The sequence below is a fragment of the Mastomys coucha genome, unplaced genomic scaffold, assembly GCF_008632895.1.
Source record: "Mastomys coucha isolate ucsf_1 unplaced genomic scaffold, UCSF_Mcou_1 pScaffold15, whole genome shotgun sequence".
Classification (NCBI taxonomy): Eukaryota; Metazoa; Chordata; class Mammalia; order Rodentia; family Muridae; genus Mastomys; species Mastomys coucha.
Genome location: NW_022196897.1, coordinates 15,357,388 through 15,382,566, shown reverse-complemented (window position 1 = coordinate 15,382,566; position 25,179 = coordinate 15,357,388). Strand labels below are relative to the sequence as shown.

The 25,179-nt window shown below is 47.9% G+C and overlaps 1 protein-coding gene across 3 annotated transcripts; it reads right to left on the bottom strand.

The window, feature by feature from the left end:
- Positions 1-2,662: 2,662 nt before the first annotated feature.
- Positions 2,663-21,987, bottom strand: Wdr5 (WD repeat domain 5). Of its 3 annotated transcripts, none has more exons than XM_031369499.1 (14): positions 21,851-21,987; positions 18,963-19,131; positions 18,273-18,381; positions 17,933-18,006; positions 17,331-17,420; positions 17,085-17,174; positions 16,849-16,932; positions 13,982-14,037; positions 10,519-10,565; positions 6,813-6,888; positions 6,079-6,112; positions 5,690-5,764; positions 5,246-5,333; positions 2,663-4,324 (listed from the first exon to the last, which is right to left on the bottom strand). In XM_031369499.1, exons 2-14 carry the CDS (start codon positions 19,041-19,043, stop codon positions 4,224-4,226), a joined length of 1,005 nt encoding a protein of 334 aa, XP_031225359.1. In that variant the 5' UTR covers positions 19,044-19,131; positions 21,851-21,987; the 3' UTR covers positions 2,663-4,223. The 3 variants fall into 3 exon arrangements, with proteins under 3 accessions (XP_031225359.1, XP_031225360.1, XP_031225361.1); XM_031369500.1 differs by having other exon boundaries at positions 18,963-19,047; positions 21,851-21,981; XM_031369501.1 differs by lacking the exon at positions 21,851-21,987 and adding an exon at positions 21,376-21,734 and having other exon boundaries at positions 18,963-19,047.
- Between the last annotated feature and the right edge of the window lie 3,192 nt (positions 21,988-25,179).

The window sequence follows — 25,179 nt, the reverse complement described above, 5'->3', positions numbered from 1 at the left end:
TCTGGTCTACAGAGTGAGTTCCAGGACAGCCAGGGCTACACAGAGAAGCCCTGTCTGGGGAAAAAAAAAAAAAACACGCAGTGAATACAAGTATGTGCGTATCCATGTTGAGGTGTATATCCATTTGTGAGCATGTGCATGTACACAAACATGTATTGTATACAGGCTGTGCTCATGTAAACAAAAGTGCACACATGGTATAAGCACACAGCGCAAAATCCTAAAAAATATTAAAACAAAGAAAAACTGAAATCACATACTTGCTTTAACTTCAAAAACAGAATTGAGAAGGACAAGCCTTTCTGTGTACTGGTCTACTCACATACATTTAAATTTAAAGAGACAGAGAAGAGGGTACTGTTTATCAGTCTCAGCTTGTCTTGAACTCTCAATACCTATTATTTATCAAATAAAGCTTTGAAAGAATTCTTCTCAATACCTATCATTTATCAAATAAATCTTTAAAAGAATCCTGCCTCAGTGACTGAAGCAGCTGAGATACCTGATCCTTGCTTGTGTTTAAGGACTATACTTCAAAGTATTTCTCAAGATGTTAGCTGTGGAATGTCATCTCTGCGTGCCTTATTTCAAAATATGCACACTTTGAGGTTATTTTAAAACAAACCCTAAAAAACACCAAGGAGTTTCAAAGCTGATACACCCTGGGGATGAACGGGTCTACTCACAAAGGTGCTAGAGCAGCCCTCCTCACAGAGGAGCCCACAGGACCTGTTTGGGGTAGAACTGACAGGCAGACATGTGGAAAGTCATACTCAGCCCCATGTGGCCATAACCAAGGGTAGAACACAGCTCTTTGCCAAATGGAAGGTGGAAACCTTTAAGGCATTGGGCCATGGAGCAACACACCTCTTGGAAGATGGGGGGGTGGCTCATGAACTCCAAAAAGAAACTTAGTCCCAATAAGCTGAAAGCTACAGGACTCATAAGGCTCCTCCCCAAAACTGCACAATTGCTAGGGAGAGGCTGGGAGAGATGGCTCAAGGTTCAAGAGCACTAGCTGCTCTTCCAGAACCCAAAAGGCCACTTACAGCCACCACACAGGATCAGACACCCTCCTCTAGCCTCCACAGCCACCACACCCACGGGACACAAACACAAAGCACTCATACATAAAGCAAATACTTTTTGGCTATCCTGGAAGCTGGCCCTGAACTGACGGAGATCCATGGGTCCCACACCTGGGATTAATGTGTGCCAACATGCGTTTTTAAAAATGCTAAGCAGACTCCCATTTGTGCCTCCCCCTGCCTCTGGGTGGCTTAGGGAGCTCCAGGGCTGTCACTCAGGTTGGGCAGGCTGGTTTGATACTAATCAAGTTGGATTTTAATAGAATTGTTACTTTGGTCAGACCATAGTTCTCTAGCCTTAGTAAGTAGACTTTGGTTCATGTCTGCCCAGAAAAGGTCATAGCCCGCGTACACCAACAACACAGGCACCCAGCAGAAATCCATATAAAGCCATTCAGTTAGTGCAACGTTGCATGAACAGCTGCTGGTGCCCAGTTCCAAAACCACTTATTCTAAGGCTACTGACACAGTATCCATGGCACTGTATTTCAGAGATTTACACTAAACCCGCCATCAAAAGTAAATTAGGCAGATTTGAGAGCAGGGAAGACAGCTGAGTGGATAATGTACTTGCCACATAGACATGAGAATCAGTGTGGATCCCTAGCATTTACGTGTGTAAATGCAGGGTTGGCACAGCAGCCTCCCTTCCCTCCCCGAACTAGCAAGGCCCCCAGAGTTATGCTGTCTGGCTAGACTAGCCAAATTGGAAAGCTTTGGGTTTAAGTAAGAGAGCTACTGAGGTGGGGAGCTATCAAGGAAGGTATCAGGCATCACTCTACACACTCATGAACATATATGCACATTACCAAAAAGAAAAGCAAACTTTTTTGGGGGGAGGGGGAGAGTAGGGGCACTAGAGAGATGGCTTAACAGTTGAGAGCACTGACTGCTCTTCAGGAGTTCAATTCCCAGCAACCACATGGTGGTTCACAGCCATCTGTAATGGGGTCCAATGCCCTCTTCTGTCCGAAGAATAGCTGCAGGTACCCACGTGCACTTAAAAAAAAAAAAAGCTGCTTTTCAGACTGGATCTCATTACACAGCCCAGGCTGGTCTTGAACTCTCAGTATCTAGTGTTAGGATTATAGGCATGCATCACCTTGCCTGACTAAAACATTTAAAAAAAAAAAAATTCCACTGGCAGTGGTGGTGCATGCCTTTAATCCCCAGCACTTGGGAGGCAGAAACAGGCAGATTTCTGAGTTCAAGGCCAGCCTGGTCTACAGAGTGAGTTCCAGGATAGCCAGGGCTACACAAAGAAACCAAGTCTCAAAAAAAAAAAAAAAAAAAAAAAACCCTTTGGTTTGTATAATCCTGGCACTAGCTCTGGGGACAGGGCTGGCCTTGAACTTAAGACCCTGCCTCCTGAGTGCTGGAAGTAAAGGTGTGCTCTTCCACTGCCTGTTCTGCTAAACTCTTTATTAAGTGCCAGCCAAGTGGCCTAACCCTGGTGAACTCCCAGGACCCACATGGTAGGGGGGAATGACAGGTTGTCCTCTGATCTCCACACACACAACCAATGTATGCACACAAAATGAATTCCTTTAAAAAAGAACTTATATGGAACAAAATTACAAGGCATGAAAATCTTTATTTTTAAAAAGAGAATGTATTTTTACATAAATCTACAACAGAGTTCAACTGTAGAAAAAATAAACTATACTTGGGGATACTGTGCTCCCTCAGGAGGGGCCGCACACCAGGCCACAGCTGCAATGACCTTTCTGCCCCTCCAGAGACCCCAGCAACACACCCATGTCAGTGTGACAAGCCACCCTCTTTAAGATGGCTTCTTCAATTGCTGGCCCATGTGTACATCATCTCCCTCAAGAAAGGGACAATGTACGGGGTTCCTTTTCCAACCCCTTTGGATTCTTCACACTGAAGTGGAGGGAGGGCTAGCAGGACCACAGCTGGGGACAGGCCTCTGCAAAGGCAGGAGAGCAGCTACCAATCTGGGTAACCTGGCTTCAATACATATCAGTGTTGGCCTCACAGGTGCCGCAACCAGATCAAACCCAGAATCTCCTTTCCACCCGCACCTGTGCTCAGCAGCCTCACCCACCCATGTGGACTCAGAACTTCTGCAGTCCGCTCCATGTTAGGTCACCCTGGGTTCTGCCAGCAGCAATTGTGAAAATGCCATGCAGTTCTGAGCTTGGCCATCACCTCTTTCCAGTCCTGGTCACCTGAGGATCCATTTGGGGTGGGAGCTAAGAGGTATGGTGGGTTTAGAGGCCAAGGCAGGAGGCTTGGGGGAAGCACCAAATTGAACTCCCTCCTGCACGGGTGACCCTGAGCCTCTCACAGAATAAAGAGGTCCAGAATCTCACTACATGGTGCCTTTCCAAGACTTCCTTCCACTCTTTCTCAACTGAGGTTCTTCCTCTCCAAACACTCAGTGCCCACAGGCCAATGGGAAGAAGAGGCACAGCAAGGATCCATCCTCCCAGAGACCTTTCCAACTCCTGCCAGGAGGGGAGGGAGCTTTCTCAAAGCCAGGTGTGGAAGAACTCTGGTCAGAACTCAGGGCCACACCCAGTCCATACCCACCTTTTATTACAGTGTGTGTAGCTTACTGAGTGATACCAGTGAGACAAGGAGACACTGCAACCACTGAGAGGTCAGTGTTGACCCATGAACTCCAAAAAAAAACAAAGGGACTTGACACGGATACAACTTACAACCTTTCTGTGTTTCCAGAAACTCATGGAAGCACATTGGGTACTATTACAGGCAGGGAAATTGAACAAGCAGGCCAGGGCTGGAGGCAGAGGATGGGCGTAGGGTTGTAGGTCCTGTTCCAGTGTGTGCACTGGGCAATACAATACCAAAAACAACAATTACAGAGAAAAACAACCCATGAGGAGTTGAACTCACTCTTGTAATAAAAAATTAAAAATTTGTCGCCTCTGAGCACAGAACAGACCAGGAACTTCCCCAGACAGAGACAGAATTGGCAAGAAATATCACAGTGGCTATCAAGACTCGGTAGTGTGCACTCCCCTGACCCTACATCTTCAGAGAGGAGGTGCACCAGGCCTGTCAACCCAGCCTGGTCCCATGCCTCTGCCCCACATGTGTTTCTTGCCAATCCAGGTGGCTTCCTGAAGTCTCCCATGGAGCCAGGACTTAGCAGTCACTCTTCCACAGTTTGATTGTTTTGTCATTCTCTAACGCTGCTGAGGCAATGATGTTCTCTGTCGGGTGACAAGCCGTGGAAATCACAACATCTGAAAGCAAAGTTAGTCAGGGCGCTACTCCAGGATAAGCAGTAGTAGCACATGCCACTCTGCACTGAGGAGCACAGGGAGCACCACAGGACTTGGGGGAATGCTCAGAATGCCAGGAATAGTAACAAGCACTTAGCCTTGCTCTGTTGGGCACAAGACACTTGGTGGGTATCCAGCAGGGTCCTCACTCCTGTCTACAGTGGTCTCAGGGCTGACTACACCCACTTGCATACTACTATTCATGAGGTTGTTCTACCTGAGCATGAGGTAACCATACACCTGGGCAGGGATACTGGCATTAATAACATGGCATGAAGTCCACTAACTCTGCTTGCTCTCTGGGTGCTCAGGTTCCACAGCAAGTGTGACCAAGCCATTCCCAACTGAAGACAACTGCTGTTTCAGAAAAAGAGCCCTCCACTCCTTAGGGCTGCAAAGGAACACATGATATCCCTGCCCCACTTCAGAAAGTGGACAGGTAAGAACTAGAATGAGTTAACTCCAGAGCTGGACTCACTCAAGGCTAAGCTTTGCCCAGGAGACAGAAAACCAGCATCTCGGAAAGAGGCTGAACCTCCAGGAAAAGTGAGTTAGACACTCTCCATATTCATGGTGTCCTAGTCTCTCCAGTGAGGAAAACAAGCTATACTCCTAGGAAGCTTGAGTCTGACTTAAGACTCAAAAGCCAACCATGCCCAGGACCTTAGATAAGAGCCCTTGGCAGCTTCCTAGGCTGATCATATGCCTTCTCAGGGCTGCAGGGCTGGGATGGCAGGGAGAGCAGAATAGCAACACCTGCTGTATGTCCCTAAACCCCAGAGACAACCAAGCACCTTGGGGAGCTGAGGGGTTCCCCTGTCTGGCCCCACCCACCCATGTGGCCCCACCCACCCGCATGGTCTATCTGCAATGACTGCCTACCTGTGTGACCCTGCAACTTCTGCACAATCTCCTTGGTCTGCAGATTCCAGATATACACCAGGTTATCTTCAGAACCAGACACAATCCACTGCAGCAGCGAACAGGCAGCCAGTGAGGACAGGCAAGAAAGGCATCAGGTTATATGCTGAATAGGTAGCACAGGCAAGCTGGCTGGTATCACTCTAACACCTATTCCCCCCAATTTGGGGGCACACTAAATGCCTCCCATGCCACCCTCATCTGTGGATCTATCCAGTCACCACCTGCTCTTAGATCCTCAACCATATCCAAGTGCAAGACACCACAGCTCCATCCAAAACGACAAGTGTGGGTTGTGTGGTTTGTTCCATAGGCTTAGGGATGCTTCATAAAGACAAAAGGCCACCTGTGGTGGGTGGCCTCTTAGAGAGCTAGCAGGGTAACAGCAAATCAGTGGAAACTCACCTTCCCACCTGTGACAGAGAAGTTGGCAAATATGCAGTACTTCTCATTCTTGTGGCCAGTGTATGTCTTCAGGCACTGAAAAGGTAAGTGGGCATTGTTAGCACCTGTGGTTAGCTTTCATTCCAGAGGATTCCAAATTTCAGATGTATACACATCTGACCACTGAATGAACATATTCTGAAAATATTCTAGACATACACAAGGCCCAGACTTTGACCTAGGAATGGTCATTCATAAAATATGTCTTTAAAGGGAGTTGTACCATACTTGCTCATCAAAAAAGGATGGCTGAGTCCCTCCTGCTGCAACTCATGGGTCATCTATACCACCCTCAACCTGTTACCTGGGACTGGCATGCAGGCCAGACTAGCCACATGCCTGAAGCTCACCTTCCCCTTGCTGTAGTCCCAGAGCTTCAGTGTGCTGAAAGACAGAGAGTGGGAGTGAGGGGCAGGCCATCGTTGGCACGCCCTGCCTCCCCTGATGCCACCATATTCCAATAACCATATGTGTCGGTCAGGACAGAAGATCCTCTAGGTCACCAAGCTCAGCCACTCCGTGTGACACACAAGAGCAAACACAGGACCCTAGTACTTGTAGCTCAGACAGACTGAAGAAACAGATTGCTGGCTGTCTTCCCAAAACTAGCAGTTAGCCAGAAGCAGAATGTGAAAAACTATGTTGGCTCCAAAAACATCCAATGCAGATGCCACAGGAAGAGACTCATGGCGACCTTGGGGAAAAGTGGAAGGCTAACCAGGATAATGCCAATCAGGCAGCTCTCAAGAGCCAACTAGGCATGGTTCACTGGAGACCTTGTACAGTGTGTGCCGGCTTAATTGAGCACCTAAGTGGGAGTCATCATATATGGCAATGAGATTCTGCTACATGAAGATGCTCAGAGACCGGGAACTGGCAGGAACAGACTAGGCCTCAAATCCTTCTCATACTAAAACTAGCTAGAGTAGACAGTCCTTTCTTCAACCCCTCAGCCCACAACACAGGAACAAACTCTAAGGCAAATGTAAAAGAGTTCAACTGGACAACTGGGAGAAGACAGACAGGAGAGGAACCCCACCAACAAAGGCTGTGAGCTCACTCCTCAGGGAACTGAAGCACTCACTTGTCCAAAGTTGCAGCCAGGATGTATTTGCCATTTGGAGAGAACTTCACGAAGGACACTGGAGGATTGTCATCATCTACAAAGAAAAACAGGCTGAGCCTTGTCAGAGTCAAGATGCAAGTCAGCTCCCATGTTGATTGTGTGGGGGCCCTGCCACCATCACTCTACAAAAACACCAGAGAGCTTTGACATCCCATCACCTTTCCAGGCCGTTCACCTTCTTATAACTTCACCCAGTGCCCTGCCAATACAAGCCTCCACCACATACGGAAGGAGGCCCAAAGCTCTCCAGCAATGCTGAACAACTGATCCCCTGAAGAAAGCTGCCTGACCTAGAATGGTCTTAGAGACCCTCCTTCTCATTCTTCAGTCAAGCAGTTCTCCTGTCCTGACAGCCCTGCCTCTGCCTCCTGAACACAAGGTTGTGACTACAGCCTCAGCAGTTGGCAGGCGGGGTCGAGGCTGGGGTGTTGCACTGCTGAGGAGTCAGGCCTCCAACAAATTGCCCACATAAAAGTTGCTTTCCAGGGCACAACAAAGTCATATCCTTCTGCACAGTGGGCCCCTGGGGGGCGGGGGTGGGGTGGGGTGGGGTGAGGAAGCTGCCTGGGTAAAAGGAACATATCCTGAGGTAGGCCTGCCTGGCCAGCCAAGGAAGCATACTAGGCCTTAAAAGTGTGCATACAAAAGGCTGGTGTATCCTGACACACATTACCACGGGGGGTTTGCAGGGGGCTCCGTTTCTCGTGACTGGTCACAAACACTGAAAGGGACACGAGAGAGTAAGGCCAGCTAGGCTACATAAGGCTATTAATTCAGCTGACATGGAGCAACACCTGTGTGCCTTCCCAGGCCACCTCTGAAACAGACGCCTGCCAAAATCACTAACCTGTGCCACACCTTTAATCCCACCCAGCATTCTGGGGTGCAGAGTCGAGGCAAATCTCAGAGTTTGAGGCAGCCATAGCCTACAGAGTGAGTACCAAGACAGGCAGGAATATAAAGAAAATCTGTCTCGGAGGGCGGTGGTGGCACACGCCTTTAATCCCAACACTTGGGAGGCAGAGGCAGGTGGATTTCTGAGTTCGAGGTCAGCCTGGTCTACAGAGTGAGTTCCCAGACAGCCAGGGTTACAGAGAAACCCTGTCTTGAAAAAAACAAAAAAGAAGGAAAATCTGTCTCAACAGCCCCCCACCCCCTGCAAAAGAAATGTCTAAACCTTACTGTCCAAACCTGAAGATGAGAAGAGAAATCGACCTTGGGCCAAATAAGCCTGCCTACCTCAATCTAGGCCTTACTGAGCATTGCCTGTCCAAATCTAAATCCTGCCCATGCACCTGGTTGCCCTTCTTAGACCAGAGCTTAGTCAACAAAGATAGAAAACAAAGCACCTCCAAGTTTCAAAACCCAGGGCTGTAGAGACGACTCATACACTCGCTGCACAGACTTGACAGCCCCACAAGAGAAGACTCTAACTCCAAAAAGCTTTCTCTGACCTCCACGCATGTGCTGTGACACAGGGAGAAATATGCACAAGCACATGTATATGTGTATACTGGGGGTCACACACAGACCAATAAAAAAAAAACAGAGAAAGCACAGATTTTGCTGGGCCTGTTATTGCAATCTTTAATCCCAGCACTCTAGAACTCTGTGAGTTCAAGACAAGTCTGGCCTACAAAATGAGCTCCATCCCAACCATGGCTACACAGAGAAATCCTGTATGTTTGGAGGGGAAGAAGGGGGTATTGGGGGGAGGTCACCACAAAACCAAAGAAACTGAATTTTACTGTTCTGTAGGCCAACAATTGCTTAACTGAAGTAAGTATGACCAACTCTAGCATTCCCCACCCTGTGGCAACCTCTTGGAGCTGCCTGTGATGGCTGCATCTAAACTGGATGTGTATCTGCACATCATTCCAACAGCAACCACTACCTCCTGGCATGGTACATCTGTAGACCCAGTGTTTTAAAGCACCCCAAGACTTAAACCACAGTACAAAGTATAGAAATCCCATGCACACACTGTACCATCTCACAGAAGGGACCTGAGCATTGGGGGACTTGGATCAATGCAAAGTCTTAGAACCCTCTCCCAGATGCTAAGGGGTGACTACATTTGCTATGCAGCTTTCTAGCTAGCTGACCTCTGTAGCTAAGATGCTATCCTGTGAACTAAGGATGACACAGAGTAGCAGATGTTCACAAGTGTTGATAACACAAGCACTAGGGGTGTGTTGGAATAGCTGCTGCATAACTTAGCACCAGAGAGGTACCTGGAAGAGAAGATTGGGAAGGGGGGTGGTAAAGACAGGACAACATTACTACCTGACATCTGTGACTGCTCTGAAAAATCAGTAAGCCCGAAGAGTGGACACACAGCAAGAAAAGCTTAAAAGCCATTATCCCAGTGACTGTGTCCCCAAACTTATGAAGACTATCCACCCACAGCTATAGTAAGTGGCTGTTTTGGAGAAAACATCACACAGGTGATGGTTGAGGGGGAGGGGCGGGGGTGTTAAATGTGAGCATGTCGTTAAGAGTTGGGCACAGTAGAGGCTCACAGACATCTATTGAACTGAGTACAGGGTCCCCAGTGAAGGAGTTAGAGAAAGGACCTATGGAGCTGAGGGGTTTGCAGCCCCTTAGGACGAACAACAATATGAACTCACTAGTACCCTCAGAGCTCCCAGGGTCTCAACTACCAACAAAGGACTGCTCATGGAGGGGTCTGATTGCTCTGGCATCATGTGTATAGTAGAGGATTGCAAATTCAAACATCAACAGGAGGAGAGGACCTTGGCCCTGTGAAGGTTCTGTACACCAGTGTAGGGGAATGCCAGGGCCAATAAGTGGGAGAGGGTGGGGTGGCAGGCATGGGGAAGGGGGAGGCAACAGGGGTTTGTTTTTGTTTGTTTCTTTGTTTTTTGGAGAGGAAACTGGGAAAGGAGAAATTTACATGTAAATAAAGAAAATATCTAATAAAAAAAAAAAAAGAGTTGGGCACAGAGAAACACGAGGGTATACATGCCATCTGCAGACTAGAGTGATATCAGAAGTCACCATACCCACGCCATGTTGCCTGGCCACCTAAACTACAACTGTCTTCTCTGCTAACTCTGGCATTCTATCCTAGCAACCTGGCAGGCCAGAATAGTTACACTGGTTTCCCTAATAGTTTAAGGAGGCAGCAACTTACCACAATGGCCTATCTACCCCAGGAAGTCAAACTGATAAAGAAGAAGGTCATCGGAAGTTCTGAACTCCAGCATAGCCAAGAAACACCCTCCCAACCCCACTGCCCACTCACCTGTGAGCCCAGACCCATCCTGCCCTTCTTGCAGTACACACTAGTAGTGAACATGTATCCCCAACTCCAGGAAGGAAGGAAGGGACCACCAGCAGGCTAAAGCAGATGAACACAGATAGAGGCTGCAGGGCCCCAAAGAGCTACAGACACTACTCAACAATGCAAAACAAGTCAAGGACCAACCCCATGAGCACGAGAGAAAGGGGACAAGTTCCATGGGTAGCTTTATTAGTCAGGAAGAAAGGTGCTATGAGTCCTGCAGAGTAATGGAGCCCAGGCCAGAAGGAAAAGATGACTTTCTGAAAACACGACTTTCTGAAAACACATACTCTAGAAGGCCCACCAGGACAAGGCAGACACCCACCTCCACAATCCCCTACAAAACAGAGCACTCACCAATGAGCGTCTTCAGACATTGGCCAGAGGCAGTGTCCCAGATTCGGCTGTCAAGCAAGAAGATAACAATATGAGAAAGTCAATTGCTGGTGAGCGCCATCACCTAGCCCACTGAGTTCTGGGGGGCATTTCTCCCAATTCCCATACTTCTGCACTTCAGCCTTCACCCACAGCTTTAACAATTACTCTGTCTCTAGAGACTGAGTGAGAACACCATGTGCACACAAGGGTGGACTTCACCTGAGGACACCTGTCCTCCAGTTAGGATTGTAGAGACCCTGTCTCTAAAGATAAAAGTTAGGGCTGGAGAGATGGCTCAGCGGTTAAGAGCACTGGCAACTTTACCAGAGGTCCTGAGTTTGATTCCCAGTAACAACACGGTACCTCAGAACCACCTGTAAAGGAATCCGATTCCCTCTTCCAGTGTGTCTGAAGAGAGTGATAGTGTACTCACATACATAAAATAAATAAAACTTTAAAAATGGTAACGGTGCACCCCTTTAATCCTAGCACTCAGGAGACAGAAACAGACAAATTCAAGGCCAGCCTGGTCTACAGAGGAAGTTCAAGGACAGCAAAAGGACACAGAGAAACCCTGTGTATATGTGTATGGGGGTGGGGGCGGGCAGGCAGCACAGCAAACAACAAAAAAGCTGAGCAGTAAGTAGTGGGCACATCTTTAATCCAAGCATCAGAGGTGGATCTATGTAAATATGAGGCCAGCCCTGGTCTAGTAAGTGAGTTTTAGGACAGACAAAGCTCTGTTACACAGAGAAACCCTGTGTCAAACAAGCAAACAAAGGATGCCTGTCCTCTCTATATATTTAAGAGTCATCAATTGCCAGTGTGCTGTTAGGTGGATGAAATTGTTACAAAATGATGCCTGTACCATTTACTGGATATCCCTGTAGGTTTGTAAGGGAACGTGTTCAGAAACTACTATCCCTGAGGACATGGTTCCAGCTACACGGTCTGTGACTTTTACTGACCACCCACACCCTTCTTCAGCAGTCAGAAACAGGGACACTGTCTCTTTGCTGTGCTGCTTTCCAAGCTGCCCTCCCATGCAGTTATTGTATCTACAGCCTCCCCCAGGCCAGGCCCTGACCCATTCTCCAAAGTGAGGTAATCAGACTCTCTTCCCAACAACCAGCAGACTCACACACAATCTCAACACCAGCTTCTCCCCAGGGCTTCCACTCTTGGGACCAGCGGGTCTGATCCTTCCTTGCTCTCTGCTCAGTCCTCTCAGCATAGGCCCACTGACTTTTCTATGCATGCTCTATTTTACTTTGATCCTCATGCCTCAGCCCTAAGTGTCTAGACAACGGGCATAAGCTGCCATGACTGGGATCCTGTGTTTCTTTATTTTTTAAGATTTATTTTATGTATATGAGAACATTGTCGCTGCCTTCTGACACACCAGAAGAGGGTATCGGATCCCACTACAGATGGTTGTGAGCCACCATGTGGTTGTTGGGAATTGAACTCAAGACTTCTGGAAGAGCAGTCAGTGCTCTTAACTGCTGAGCCATCTCTCCAGCCCATGTGGGTTTTTTGGGGTTTTTTGTTGTTGTTGTTGTTCTTTGTCTTTTTAAATTCAATTTTGTAGAATAAGCAAAACACTCAGGAACTGAAATCTAATCTATTTTCCACATAGGCTCGGTGACTGATACTGACTCCATCCTGAACTCTGCAGACTGTGGACTCCAGCAGTCTTGGTCTCCATGGCTCCCGCCTTCTCCTATCATAGCATTTCTTCATATCCCTACCACTTCACTATTAACAGAGATCTTTCCCATCATCTACCTGGTTCATGCTCCAGGTAAGAAGAGCAGCTACCATGAACCCTGGCAAACGTAACCCTTCATGCTGGACGGCAGGTCCAGAGGTTCCAGAGAGGCTGGGCAGAGCAGACTTAGAAGCTGTTCTGGCCTGTCGCTTACTGGCTGTACTTATGCTCACCTTTACTTCCCAAGTGACAAGTAAGGATGGCAAGAATTCAATGCAGCAAGGGGGAAAGGACCACATAAACAACTTTTTAGTTTTTGTTTCTTTCCCCTGTGAACTCAGGGCACCCCCACCTCTCTACTGCTAGTCTTGCTCTACTGCTAGTCTTGCTCACCTTTAGTCTTAATTTTTAGCTCTACCTTAACAAAACACATCTTACATAACTGTTTCCTGTTTCTTTCCACTCCACCATTTTTCTGTCTTCCTTTCAAGTGTACTTCTACCTGGGGTCTCTTGGGCCGCTCTGCCTATGGCAATGGGAGCACACCAGCACACACAGGACTAGCCCAACTGAAACAAACTTTAATGGACTTATCTTTCGAAAGAATTGCCCTTTTGCTAAAGTTTATGCCACCCCCAAAAAAGAAATGTTTAATTCATATAAATCAATGATCTCTGCATGTAGCCAGGAAACAAACAATGTTGCCAACTGGCTAACTAAGTCCCAGCCGGCCCTGTGCAGTCAAATGTGGCAGAGCTCCAACTGAGCAACTGCAACAAGGCTCAGCTCCATCTGCAGCAGCATTGAAATATTAAGTTAAGTCACCTTCTCTGTTATGTCGAGGTTCTCCTTCCTGCCTTTTGGTGGCAGTGCTGCCTGGGGCACAGAAGTTTCTAGTTCCTTTGGTTCACTCTAGGCCCTTCTTCCCTGTCCTGTCCTTCAAATCGATTCTGAGAATTTTGCTGCACAGACGTCACTTACCCACCCTGTCTAAACACTTCATTTTAGGTACATTTTAATAGCATCCAAGCAAAGTCTTCTTAACCTCAAGCCAAAGCCCTGAGTGAGTATTCAGCAAGCCTATCACCCCGCCACACACCAACAGTGTGCTTCACTTACCTACTATGTTACTTACCCTGCTCTCTATCAACACAGAACATCAACACATATTCAGTTATGGGGTCTCCAAGCTTCAAGTGCAAGTACATAGCACTGTTCCCCCAAGCCTGCCTCTTGTGACCTATGTTCTACCTTGTCTTCTAAAGAACCCTAAGTACTTCTACCTAACAGTCATGCCTACAATGCCGTCCACTGCTGAAAGCTCAGCACAGATCACTCTGGCTTCACTCTTTCACACAAGGGATTTGGTGGTTCACTTACCCGGAGCTCATGGGATCTGTGAACAGCACCACTGCACTTACCACAAGGGCTCAGCCCTTTAATTCACTTTGTACAACCTGAAAGGGAAGACTCAGAGAATGCAAGGAGCTCACAGCTCTCACTCTGCCCTGGGTGGCCTCACCTATCATCACCATTTCCACCAGCTCCTTCATAGCTTTTCATCCCCTGAACTCTGTACTAGGTCTGTCAATGACCTGTAACCAGTGGTGCACATGCTTCTGGAATATGAGAAGGCACATGTCCCCTCTTTTTGATGCACTACAGAGCTGGAACAACACAACAGGCCATAAAGAGAACAACAAGCCATTCACTGCACGAAGACTCTCTTACCAGAGGCCATCATAGCTACTGGAAACGATCAACGATCCATCACGGTTGAAATGAACCTACAAATTAGAGGAAGAGAAGCTGATTTCTAATCAGTAGTATGTGTCTTTGGATCCTGAGGGCATCCTGCCCACAGAGCTCACCACAATCCCCTTTGAGTACCTAACAACCTGACAAAGCTAATATAACTTAGGTGGTGCCTTCTCTTTCTGACCAGCAAAAAGCAAGAGCTCAAAATCAGGAGAGATTGGTCCACAGGTGCTCTGTGCTCACTCATCAGCCTGAGTTTCTGATATCTAAATTACCGCCAATCTAGATGCTCAGTGATATATAGTCACAGCACTGAGAGAGCCAGACCACCATAAACTGTGTCTCAGAGGAGACGCTCAGGCCACTATCCAAATTTCTCTGTGAGTCCCTGGTGTCCTTTAGGTAACTCTAGGCCCTTATAACTTACTGTTTTAAGTGTTTGTCTTATTTTTTTTTTTTTTGACAGGACCATGTAGCTATGGTTGATTCTGAATCTACTATGTAGCTATAGCTTCTAACTCCTAATCTTCCTGCCTCTGCCGAAGTATTGGGGTTACAAGCCTGTAACATCATGCCTGTGTTTTATACAATACCGGAGATGGAATCCAAGGACTGGTGCATGCTGGGCAAGCACCCTTCCTATGTACCAAATATTGGGTCACAATCCAGCCCTGCTTAACTGTTAGTACCAGGGCTAGGCAGTGGAGTGGTGGCACACGCCTTTAATCCCAGCACTTGGGAGGCAGAGGCAGGCGGATTTCTGAGTTCAAGGCCAGCCTGGTCTACAGAGTGAGTTCCAGGACAGCCAGGACTACACAGAGAAACCCTGTCTCGAAAAAAAAACAAACAAACAAACAAACAAACAAAAAAAAACAAATGAACTCTCAATGCATGGTATGGTGATGAGATTGAGAAATGTTCCAGCTTCAGCTTCTTGGGCTCACGTGCATATAAAGAAACTTACAAGCAGCCATCAGGTTCCAGGGACTCTGCCATCATAGATCTGATGGGCCAGCCTTGTCTCTAAAGCACTGGAGCCAGAGGTCACTTTCTCCTGTTGACATGTGCATGCCAGATCCTGAACAGCTACTCAACCACAACTGTCAGTTATTTAGAGCTCCTTCCTTAGGTCAAGGCAATACAACTGTCCACATTTATTTCTATTTTTAATATACGAAACAAATTCTAAGACATAATAGGGTAAGGGGCAAACATGGGACTGGACCACCAGCCAAAGAGTACACATGGAAGGACCCATGGCTCCAGCCACTTATGTGGCAGAGGATGGCCTTGTTGGACATCAGTGGGAGGAACGGCCCTAGGTCCTGAGGAGGTTCAATGCCCGCCCTAGTGCAGGGGAATGCCAGGGCTGGAGAGGGGTTGGGGGACACACACCCTCATAGAGGCAGGGGGTTTCTGGAGGGGAGACCTGAAATGTAAATAAAGAATATGTATCTACTGAGCAGGGGTGAGGCACACCTGTAATTCCAACACTCAGGAGGCAGAGTGTGGTGGTTTGAATGAAAATGGCCCCCATATGCTCATAGGGAATGGCACTACTAGGAGGTGTGACCTTGCTGGAGAAGTATGTTTAGGAGGGGTGACTGAGGTTCCAGAAGCTCAAACCAGGCCCTGTGTCACTCTCTTTCTGCTGCTTGCTCATTTGGATGTAAAATTCTCAGCTCCTTCTCCAGCATGATGTCTGCCAGCATGCCCCATGTTTCCACCATGATGATGCCCTAAACCACTCAACTGTCTGTCAGCCAGCCCCAATTAAATGTTTTCCTTTATAAGAGTTTCTGTGGTCACGGTGTCTCTTCACAACAATAAAAATCCTAAGACACAAAGGCAGATAGATCTCTATGAGTTCAAGGCCAGACTGGCCTACATACTGAGTTCTAGGATAGTCAGGGCTAGAGACCCTCAAAAAAAGAGACCACTTTTTCCTTCTTGTACTGTCTAGTTTTATGTTACCTTGACACAAGCTAGAGTCATTAGAGAAGAGGAAGCCTCAAATGAGAAAATGCCTTCGTAAGATTGGGCTATAGGCAAGCCTGCAGGACGTTTTTCTTAAATGAGTGATTGATGGGAGAGGGCCCAGCAGAATGAGCTGGTGGTCCTGGGTTCTATATGAAGCAGGCTGAGGAAGCCATGAAAAGCAAGCCAGTAAGCAGCACTCACTTTTTTCAGAGACAAGGTTTCTCTGTGTAGCCCAGGCTGTCCTAGAACTCACCCTGTAGATCAGGCCTGCCCCTGCCTCCTGAGTGCCAGCACTGCCCGACAGCAGCACTCACTCACTCACTCACTCACTCACTCACTCACTCACTCACTCCTCTATGGACTCTCTATCAGTCTTGCTTCCAAGTTTCAGCCCTGCTTGAGGTCCTGCCCTGACTTCCTTCAGTGATGGACTACAATTTGGAAAGGTAAGGTAAATCAACCCTTTCCTCCCTAATTTGTTTTTGGTCGTGGTATTTCATCACAGCAACAATAACACAAACTTAAGACACTCCAAGTTGCTTTTGGTCACTGTGTTTTATCAGAAAAATAGAAACCCTGGGATCCTACCACACTCACTCAAAATTCTCATTGCTTCCTGTTCTCCAAACTGTCACCCCCCATTCTGAAAAAGCCAATTCAAGGACACCCTCCTTGAGAATCCCTGTCACTACCTCCCAGCCCACAAAGAACCCCATGGTGCTCCCCACTATACTCCACCCACCACCTACCATAGCACACAGGGCCAAGAGATATCTTGGCCTCTGGTCACTTGGATGCTACATGTGAGCAAATCAAGTTAACCCATCTAGAGGAACTTCTGCTGAGCACTCAAGACTTACGGCTGAGACTGGGTCCGAATGGGCAGGCAAAGTTTTGAGGCACTTCCCTGTCTTCACGTCCCATATCCTCACACTTTCATCAAACTAAAGGTGAGACAGGACATTAAAGTGACTCTACAGGAACAGGAACAGCAACAGTGTGATCTGAGACCCAGAACCCAAACTGCCTACCCCAACCAAACACCAAAATATGACACTGTACACATCACCCTTGGAGGAGAAGCCCACGCACTTACAGACCCTGAGACGATGAGGTTGGACTGGGGGTTGAAGTTGCAGCAGAAGACGTAGTTACTGTGGCCCTTTAGGGTCTTCAGACACTTTCCCTAGAGCACACACAGCATACCAAGGCCTGTGACTTCCAAGGGCTAAATCCCCAGATACAAGCTTCTAGCAAATCAGAAGACCTACCCAAGACCAGCCATCCACACAGCCAACTCTTCTCAACTATGGGCACTCCCTGGGAGACCAGTGTCACTTACGGAACTCACGTCCCAAATCTTCAAAGTTTTATCATCAGAGGCAGACACAAGGAGGTTAGAATCTGATGACCAGGCTACATCAGATATTCCCTTGGGAAGGGGGGAAAAAAAAAAAACACACACACACTTGGTTACCACCTTGAGGGACAAAATCCAAAATGACCAGCCCTACCAATTTATATAGCATTCTGCTAGGAAATCCAGCCAGTGTTAGCATCACAAAACACCTGGCCCAGAGCAAAAGGCCACTACTTTCAGCTCTGCCAAACTTAAGACTCACTCCCCTGTGGAGGCTCAAAGTGTTTGTGCTTGCACTAAAAATATAAGGAAACCAAGTATTGTAGTGCAAGCCTGATTCTTAGGCAGGAGGATTGCAGTTCCAGACCAACTTGGACTACTTAGGAAGACCCTGCACCCACTAGACTTAAAGACAGTTCTGACAAGCCAAGTGGTAGTGGTCCACACGTTTTAATCCCTGCACTAGAGAGTTGGAAGCAAAGGCAGCCAGATCTCCAAGTTGAAGGCCAGCCTGATAAGTCCCAGGACAGTCAGGGCACCCAGCCACCCTGCTCAACACCTAGTTCACCTAATAGGAAACCTACCAGTTTGTGACCAGATATAGTTTTCTCGAACTTTCCGTCATATGCTCCCCAAATTTTAATGAGTTTATCAGCAGCTGAAAGGAATGAAAGGGAGCTGAAGTTGTGGCTGTATATTCATGTAAGTAAGGAAGGCCTGGGTTGTTCAATGAACTAAGTGTGGACACACAGAGGGGCAACAGCATATGAACAGGCAATAACTTCAGTAGTTTCATACAAACATGCCAAATGCTAACCAACCCAGAGACCAGTAACAACTAACACAGCCCAGTCTCCTCATCCTCCTTCCTCCAACAAAGCTCAGACTGCCTCTCCACCAGCCAAAGGACTGAAGGATACTCACATGAACTTGCCAGCCACTCCCCATTGGGGCTGAACTTCACAGAGGACACAGCTTTTGTGTGGCCAGCCAGGGTGAACTTCAGGGCATAGTTTGGCTTAACTGGTGTGGGCTGTAGGAAACAGTACAGATTAGCCAGAGGTAACTACCACCACCCGATCAACTCACTTGATACCCAAAGTATAATCAAGCACTAGCTAGTTCCAAACTCATACACAAGAAGTTACTACAACCTTATCTAATGTCACCCTTTAAACTGTCAGCATGAGCCTATCACTTCTCTTCAAAGCCCCTACTTTCCCTAGAGTCCCCACCTTAGCACACCAAGACTTTGTAATGTTTTTGGCATAGTGGTGCGTGTCTTTAATCCCAGCACATAGAAGAGAGAGGGAGCAGAGGCAGGCGAATCTATATGAGTTCAATACTAGCCTGTTCTACATGTTGAGTTCCTCACCAGCCAGGATTATAGGGAGACCCTGCCTCAAAACAAACTGTACTTTTTGATAAAGCCCCCCACCCCCATCTTAGGTCTGGGACTCCCTGGTGTGGCACCTAGCTGCTCTGTATAACCACTGTTGTGTGCTCAGAAACTCACAGCAGGATACCTCACTGGGCAAAGAAGCCTGGACTAATAAAATAATGTCCCTGAGAATCTTTCCAGCCTGTCGACTGCAGTGGTCCAGTGGGACATACCTTGCTCTGTGTGGCAGATGAGGAAGGAGTGGGCTGTGCTCTTGCAGCCTCTGTCTCTGGCTTCTTCTCCTCCGTGGCCATGGCTCTGAAGCCCACAGGGCAGGACACCGTGAAGGGGGAGTCACAATGGAAGAGGCTGTCAGCTAAACCGTACTCTACAGTATAGGGCCTATAAACAAATCCTCTCTTTAACAAAGGTTGTTGGAGAAATAGTTCAGTAATTAGGCTAGCCAATTGCTGTTCCAGAGGACCTAAGTTTGACTCCCACTTGTGGGCTCACAACTATCTCTGAGTCCAGCTCAGAGGATCTGGCATCCTCTTCTGGCCTCTGTAAGGACTGTATGCACATGGTACACAGACTTACATGCAGAGAAGGAAAACCAAAGTAAAATAAAATTTGCCCTGCTGTGGTGGTACATGCCTTTAATTCCAGCACTTGGGAGGCAGAGACAGGTAGATCTCTGTAAGTTTGAAGCCAGCCTGGTCTACAGAACAAATTCCAGGACAGCTAGGGTTACACAGAGAAACCCTGTCTCAAAACAACAAAAAGGTTCTTGGGACTGAGCTGCAGCAACTCATAGAAGAGAGCGTTCACCTAACATGCATAAGACAACCTCCAATAAAAAACATGAATTGGGTTCCAGGACAGCCAGGGCTACACAGAGAAACCCTGTCTCGAAAAACACAAACACAAGAACAAAAACAAAAAACAATGATTCTGCTAGGTGGTGGTGGCACACACCTTTAATCCCAGCACTTGGGAGGCAGAGGCAGGCAGATTTCTGAGTTCGAGGCCAGCCTGATCTACAGAGTGAGTTCTAGGACAGCCAGGGTTACACAGAGAAACCCTGTCTCAAAAGAAAAAAAACAAATAAACAAACAAAGGAAAAAAACCCAGAAGTTTGGGAACTTACCCAAATTCTAAAATACATCCAAAGAATTTGACAAAAGACAGTGGCCTCACCTCAGCAGTGGTTCACTGTGACCTCACAGGCTGCAAAATGCCTTCTACAATCCCTAGAGCTTACAGAGTTCAGGGACTCAGTACACAAAGTACTACAGAAAGAGCTACCAAGAATAAAGCAGAGTAGCCACTGCTCCTAGATGACAGAAACCTCCAGAGGAGCAGCACGAAGAACAGAGTGAGGCTGCAGGTCTGAGGGAAAGTAGTTATTCCAGTCAGGTGGACAGACTTAGCCTGAACATGTGTGCAACTGCAGTTTACAGGAGGTCTCATCACCTGAATGCATCGACGAAAAGCACACCACGTGCTGGGAAATGAGTTAGTACTTCTCTAACAGACAACTACTACTAAGGCATTCCTCAGCCATCAATGTACAGAGCAATCAAGATGTAAAGTCTAGCTTTGAGATTAAACCTGAAACCTCACATAGACTCCACGTAAGGATAGGCTGAAAGGACACCAAGAGAACAATGCCTCAAAGTCTCCAATCCTAGAGGAAGGAACAGTGGCACCCCGCACCATGAGTTCACATAGTGACTACTTTTGTGAACCATACAGGTAGCAAGAGGAGCTGAGACTTAAAGTAATAAAGGACTAGAAAGCCCCTTTCAAGAATATCTCATCTCCCTACTCCAGTGAAAAGAAAGGACAACAGGGCAGATCTATCTCTTGTGTGGGAAGTCTCTAAGAACTAAGCAGTTTCTTTTAGCATATAAAGTCATCTAACAGCAGGTGGATGACCTTGCAAATAAGCACACCACCACCCAGCCCTACCCATCACACCATTTATAAGCTGGATCTTTCGGAAGCCAAACATTAACTTCTGAAGACACTGGTTGGAGCACCACGCACTTTAATTCTGGCTCTAAGGTTGCAGAGCTCTAAGGATGTGGGTGGAGGTCAAGGCCCCAAACAACCAAAAAACAAAACAAAACATCAACATTAGCCAAACTGCCTCACAGCATGCAGGAGGCTCAGGAATTCAAAGCAGTTAAATGTGGAGCTAGCACCAACCTGAAAACTGTCTCAAAGGAAACCACCACTTTCCAATTCCACTGGGTAGAGTCCAGGACAGAGAGCACTCAGGTGTTCTGTTTTATGGTCACAGGAAAGCAGGACTTGGGGAGGACAGCTCTGGGAGGAAGCTGTGTTAAGCAGGATCCTCAGCAGGTGGTTTGGAGCTGGCCTCCACTGCCCACAAAGGAGGTAATTAACTGGCAGCCACAGCGGCAGCTTTACACTAGTGGGAGCCTGACCACGGAAGAGCAGCAGCCATCAGTCTCCCTCCAATCAAATGCAGAGTCCTGGTTTCCACCCTAGACACTGAGTACACTAGTATGGGAAGACGGTACACTAGTATGGGAAGACAGAATGGTTCAGTCACTCAGATGAGTGGAGTAGGTAACCCAACAAAGAGCTCCAACCCATCCTCTCTGGGCTCCTGGATACCTAGGTACTTAGCCTTGGCTTCACACCACTGTGCACTCAACTGCCTGGCTGGCCCAGACAAAGCTCAGGAACCACTTGACCACAGTCAGCCCTAGTCAGGTAGAAACTTGCACTAGGACACAGGTGAGGGTTGTGCTGGCAGCACGAGAGGCGCCGAGTGGCCAAGGAAACCTGCGAGATTCTGGCTGGATGCCCCCGATGAGAGACAGTGAATTCCACTCCCTGTGACGCCAGCCTGAGGTGTGAGCCTCGAGAAGCTCGCAGGACTAAAGGTCTAGGGGCGTAGCAGGAGACACAGTGGAAGTAGCGGGCCGTGGCGGCCACAAGGGGCGGCGGGGTCGGGGCGCGGCCGCAAACGCGGCCCCGGGCCCGGCCCGAGGCCCACGGAACACGTGCGGCGCTGTGGATCCCGGAGCCCGAGGCCCCTCGTGACCGCCGCTCGCCTCGTGCCCCCAGGACCGGGTCACTCTCTTACCTGCCGGGGCCGCGGCGGCGGGGCCGGGCGCTCTGGCGTCGCGTCGGCTAGCCCTACGCGCGAGACCAGTCGATTTGGTGGACTAGGCGGCAGCGGCGCGGGAGGCGGGAGGGATTGCGCGTGCGCGAGGAGGCGGGGCAACGGGCGGCGACGAGGGTCAGAAAAATTAGAGGAGGCGGAGCGCCTTAAAGGGCCAACCCGTGGTTCTCGCTTCCTATTTGACCGCTACTGGTGTTCAGTAAACTGCAGACTGGAGCACTCTACAATTAAAGTTTGGTGAGAACGTGCTTATGTGCCTCTCCTATTATTCCAGGCTCTGTCGCCAAGCTAATAGTTACAGTTTGCCTGTCCTGGCCCGTGCCTGCGCTGGATTCTCGGGAACCCTCTAGGTGCCACTGGTGAACGTCCACGAGGTCCGGAAGTCCGGATCTCCTGCGGCCTCCCCAGCCTACCGCAGGGCGGGGGCTTCCTGCCGCTGCAAGCCACAGCTCAAATTGAACATACTTGCCTCTCTTCTAAGCCACAAGGAGGCTATGCTGTGCACCCCTACACTCAGAAAAAGGTCTTAGGAACTATCTCTGCAGGGAGAACTCTGCAGTAGTGTCCAGGGAAGGCAGGAAAGAAGGGAGCCTGCATGCTGACAAAAGAGGAGCTACCTGACTTAGAAAACAAACAAAACTGTGGATAGGAAAGGCAAGTGTCCCTAACACAGGGACTCCAAGTCTTCCAGCTGTGCATGCATCTGGAACCATGCAGTTGTACCTGAGTGTAGGTGTGGACAGCTCACATTCCAGGCAGCTTCAGCATCCACTACAATCTGACTCCCATTTGGCTCTGAAGCTCCATTTTAAAGGTTCTATCTCATTTTCACAAGACAGCCCCTGGCAGGCTGGCTGGCCTGCAGTTAGCAAAGTATTCACAACCCTCTCTCCTGTGGACCACCTCTACTCCTGTCATTAATGGGGGATACACCCTAGAGAGAGGACACAGGGACATAAGGAGAAGCTGGAGCCAGGTCTGCACCTCTCAGTTCACTGTATAACTCACATGGTCTTAGACTCTTGGAGGTGACCATGGCCTGTGCAGCCTCATCTGGGAATATCAAATATAACATGGGGAGCCTGAGTAACTGAAGCTTGAGAATGTATAGTGTGTGGTTGTCATAACTATAAGAGTGAAAAGACTGGTCTTTGGCCTGGAATCTCCTTCTAAAGGCACAGAAACAGTTCACATGGATCTGTGTGTCTAACAGGCCTAGGCCAGGAGCCCTGGATGGAGTGGAGCATAGGATGGTAAGAATAACATCTCCGTATCTGCCTAGCTAACCAGACTGGAAACCAAACCTCATTCTGAACAACTTCTGCCATCTCTCAGATAACATTCAGACCCTTCCACCTCCATTCTCACCGTGGCTCTACCTAAGATGTGGCCTTTTCAAAATTCCAGCCATAGGAATTGCTGAAAACCCAGGTAAAGTGTATGCATAACATGCAAGAAGCCCTGGGTCCAATCCCCAACACTCATAAACCGAATGCGGCAGCATACACATTAGAGAGTTAGAGGCAGAAGTATCAGAAGTTCAAGGCCAGCCCGGAATGCTCAAAGGATGAGTGGTCCTGACCCAGAAGCCCCAGATTTCCAACTTTTACTCATACTGGATCTGTAGCGAGAATTTTGATTTCTCTAAAAACACAGTTATGTTATATGAATTTGTTTTTGTTTTAATCCCAGGTGTTGGATATGGGGCTGCTTCAGATTGTCCACAGCCGTTAACTATGATTGTCTTGTACTCTAGGGGCAGGATCTTTGCTGGCTGCAGAAATTTAATCCTGAGGACTCTGGAGAGGGTATAAAAGAGAGGTGAGAGGCACTTAAGAAAAAGAAGGGAGGGGCCGGGCCGTGGTGGCGCGCGCCTTTAATCCCAGCACGTGGGAGGCAGAGGCAGGCGGATTTCTGAGTTCAAGGCCAGCCTGCTCTACAGAGTGAGCTCCAGGACAGCCAGAGCTACACAGAGAAACCCTGTCTAGAAAAAACAAAAAAAAAAAAAAAAAAAAAAAAAAAAAAAAAAGAAAGAAAGAAAGAAAGAAAAGAAAAGAAAAAGAAGGGAGGGAGGGAGGGAAAGAGGAGGGTGGGAGGGAGGGAAGAAGAGGAAGAAGACATAGAACTTGTGACAGTTTGTTAAGTATTCCAGAGCAAAGAGATTGAGAAATTGGAGATAATTCTGAGGACAAAGATTGGACTAGACCTAAGAAACCCAACACCCCCAATCAGCAGGAAGTCCTCTAAAGAGACCTACATACCCTTTCGCCTCTAACCTTTTTTCTCTCCTATCTAGTGTAAGGGAGGTTGGAAGAGATTAGAGTAAAATAAAGTTTGGAAGTGCAGAGATGTAGAACCCTGATAAAATAGCTAAACAAATATGACATCACTGCTCTGAACCTCTTCTTCTCACAGGCAACAGCACAAACCCTGAAACCAAGTAACACAGGAGGGTAGAACCATTCAACAAAGCAATCTCTCTAGCCAGGCATCTCAGCGCTGGGGAGCCAGAGGCAGGTAGAACTCTGTAAGTTCAAGGTCTGTCTTGTCCACATGGAGAGCTTCAGAACAGCCAGGATTACATAAAGAGACCCTGTCTCAAAGAACCTGAGAACCATTAAAAAAGAAATGAAAGTACCCTGTGATAAGCTGAGGAGATAACCCAGGTGGTAGAATGCTAGCCTAGCCTCCAGAAAACTGTGTTCAAGTCCCAGCAGCACACAAAGTGGAAGTAGTGTGCATGCCTGTCTCCCAGCCCTCAGGGAGGTGGAGACAGGCAGTTAAGAAGTTCAAGGTTGGGGCCTGAGAGATGACTCAGCAGTTAAGAGCACACTGACTGCTCTTCCAAAAGTCCTGAGTTCAATTCCCAGCAACCAAATCACAGCCACCCATAATGAGATCTGACACCCTCTTCTGAAGACAGCTACAGTGTACTTATATATAATAAATAAATAAATCTTTTTAAAAAAAAAGAAGTTCAAGGTCATCCTTGACTACATTGAGAGTTCTGGGGCGTGGTGGTTTTAATAAAAATGACAAGTCCACAGGGAGTGGCACTATTAGGTTTGGCTTTGTTGGAGAAAGTATGTCCCTTAGGAAATGGGCCTTGAGGTTTCCAATGCTCAAGCCAGTCACAGGAAGACCTGTTGCCTAAGGATCAAGATGCAGAACTCTCAGGTCCTTTGCCAGCATTAAGTCAGCTGCATGCTGCCATTCTTCAGCCATGACAATGATGGACTAAACCTCTGAAATTGGAAGCCAGCCTCAGGTAAATGTTTCCCTTTATAAGA

Bases quoted from the DNA above. Each gene is read 5' to 3' on its own strand.
- Wdr5 (XM_031369499.1), bottom strand. From the start codon at position 19,043: ATGGCCACGGAGGAGAAGAAGCCAGAGACAGAGGCTGCAAGAGCACAG. The intron at 18,007-18,272 runs GTGAGTATCCTT...CATTCCTTTCAG, and splicing joins GGAGTGGCTGGCAAGTTCAT to CTGCTGATAAACTCATTAAA. The intron at 5,334-5,689 runs GTGAGTTTCCAC...TCGCTGCTGCAG, and splicing joins TCTCTGTCACAGGTGGGAAG to TGGATTGTGTCTGGTTCTGA.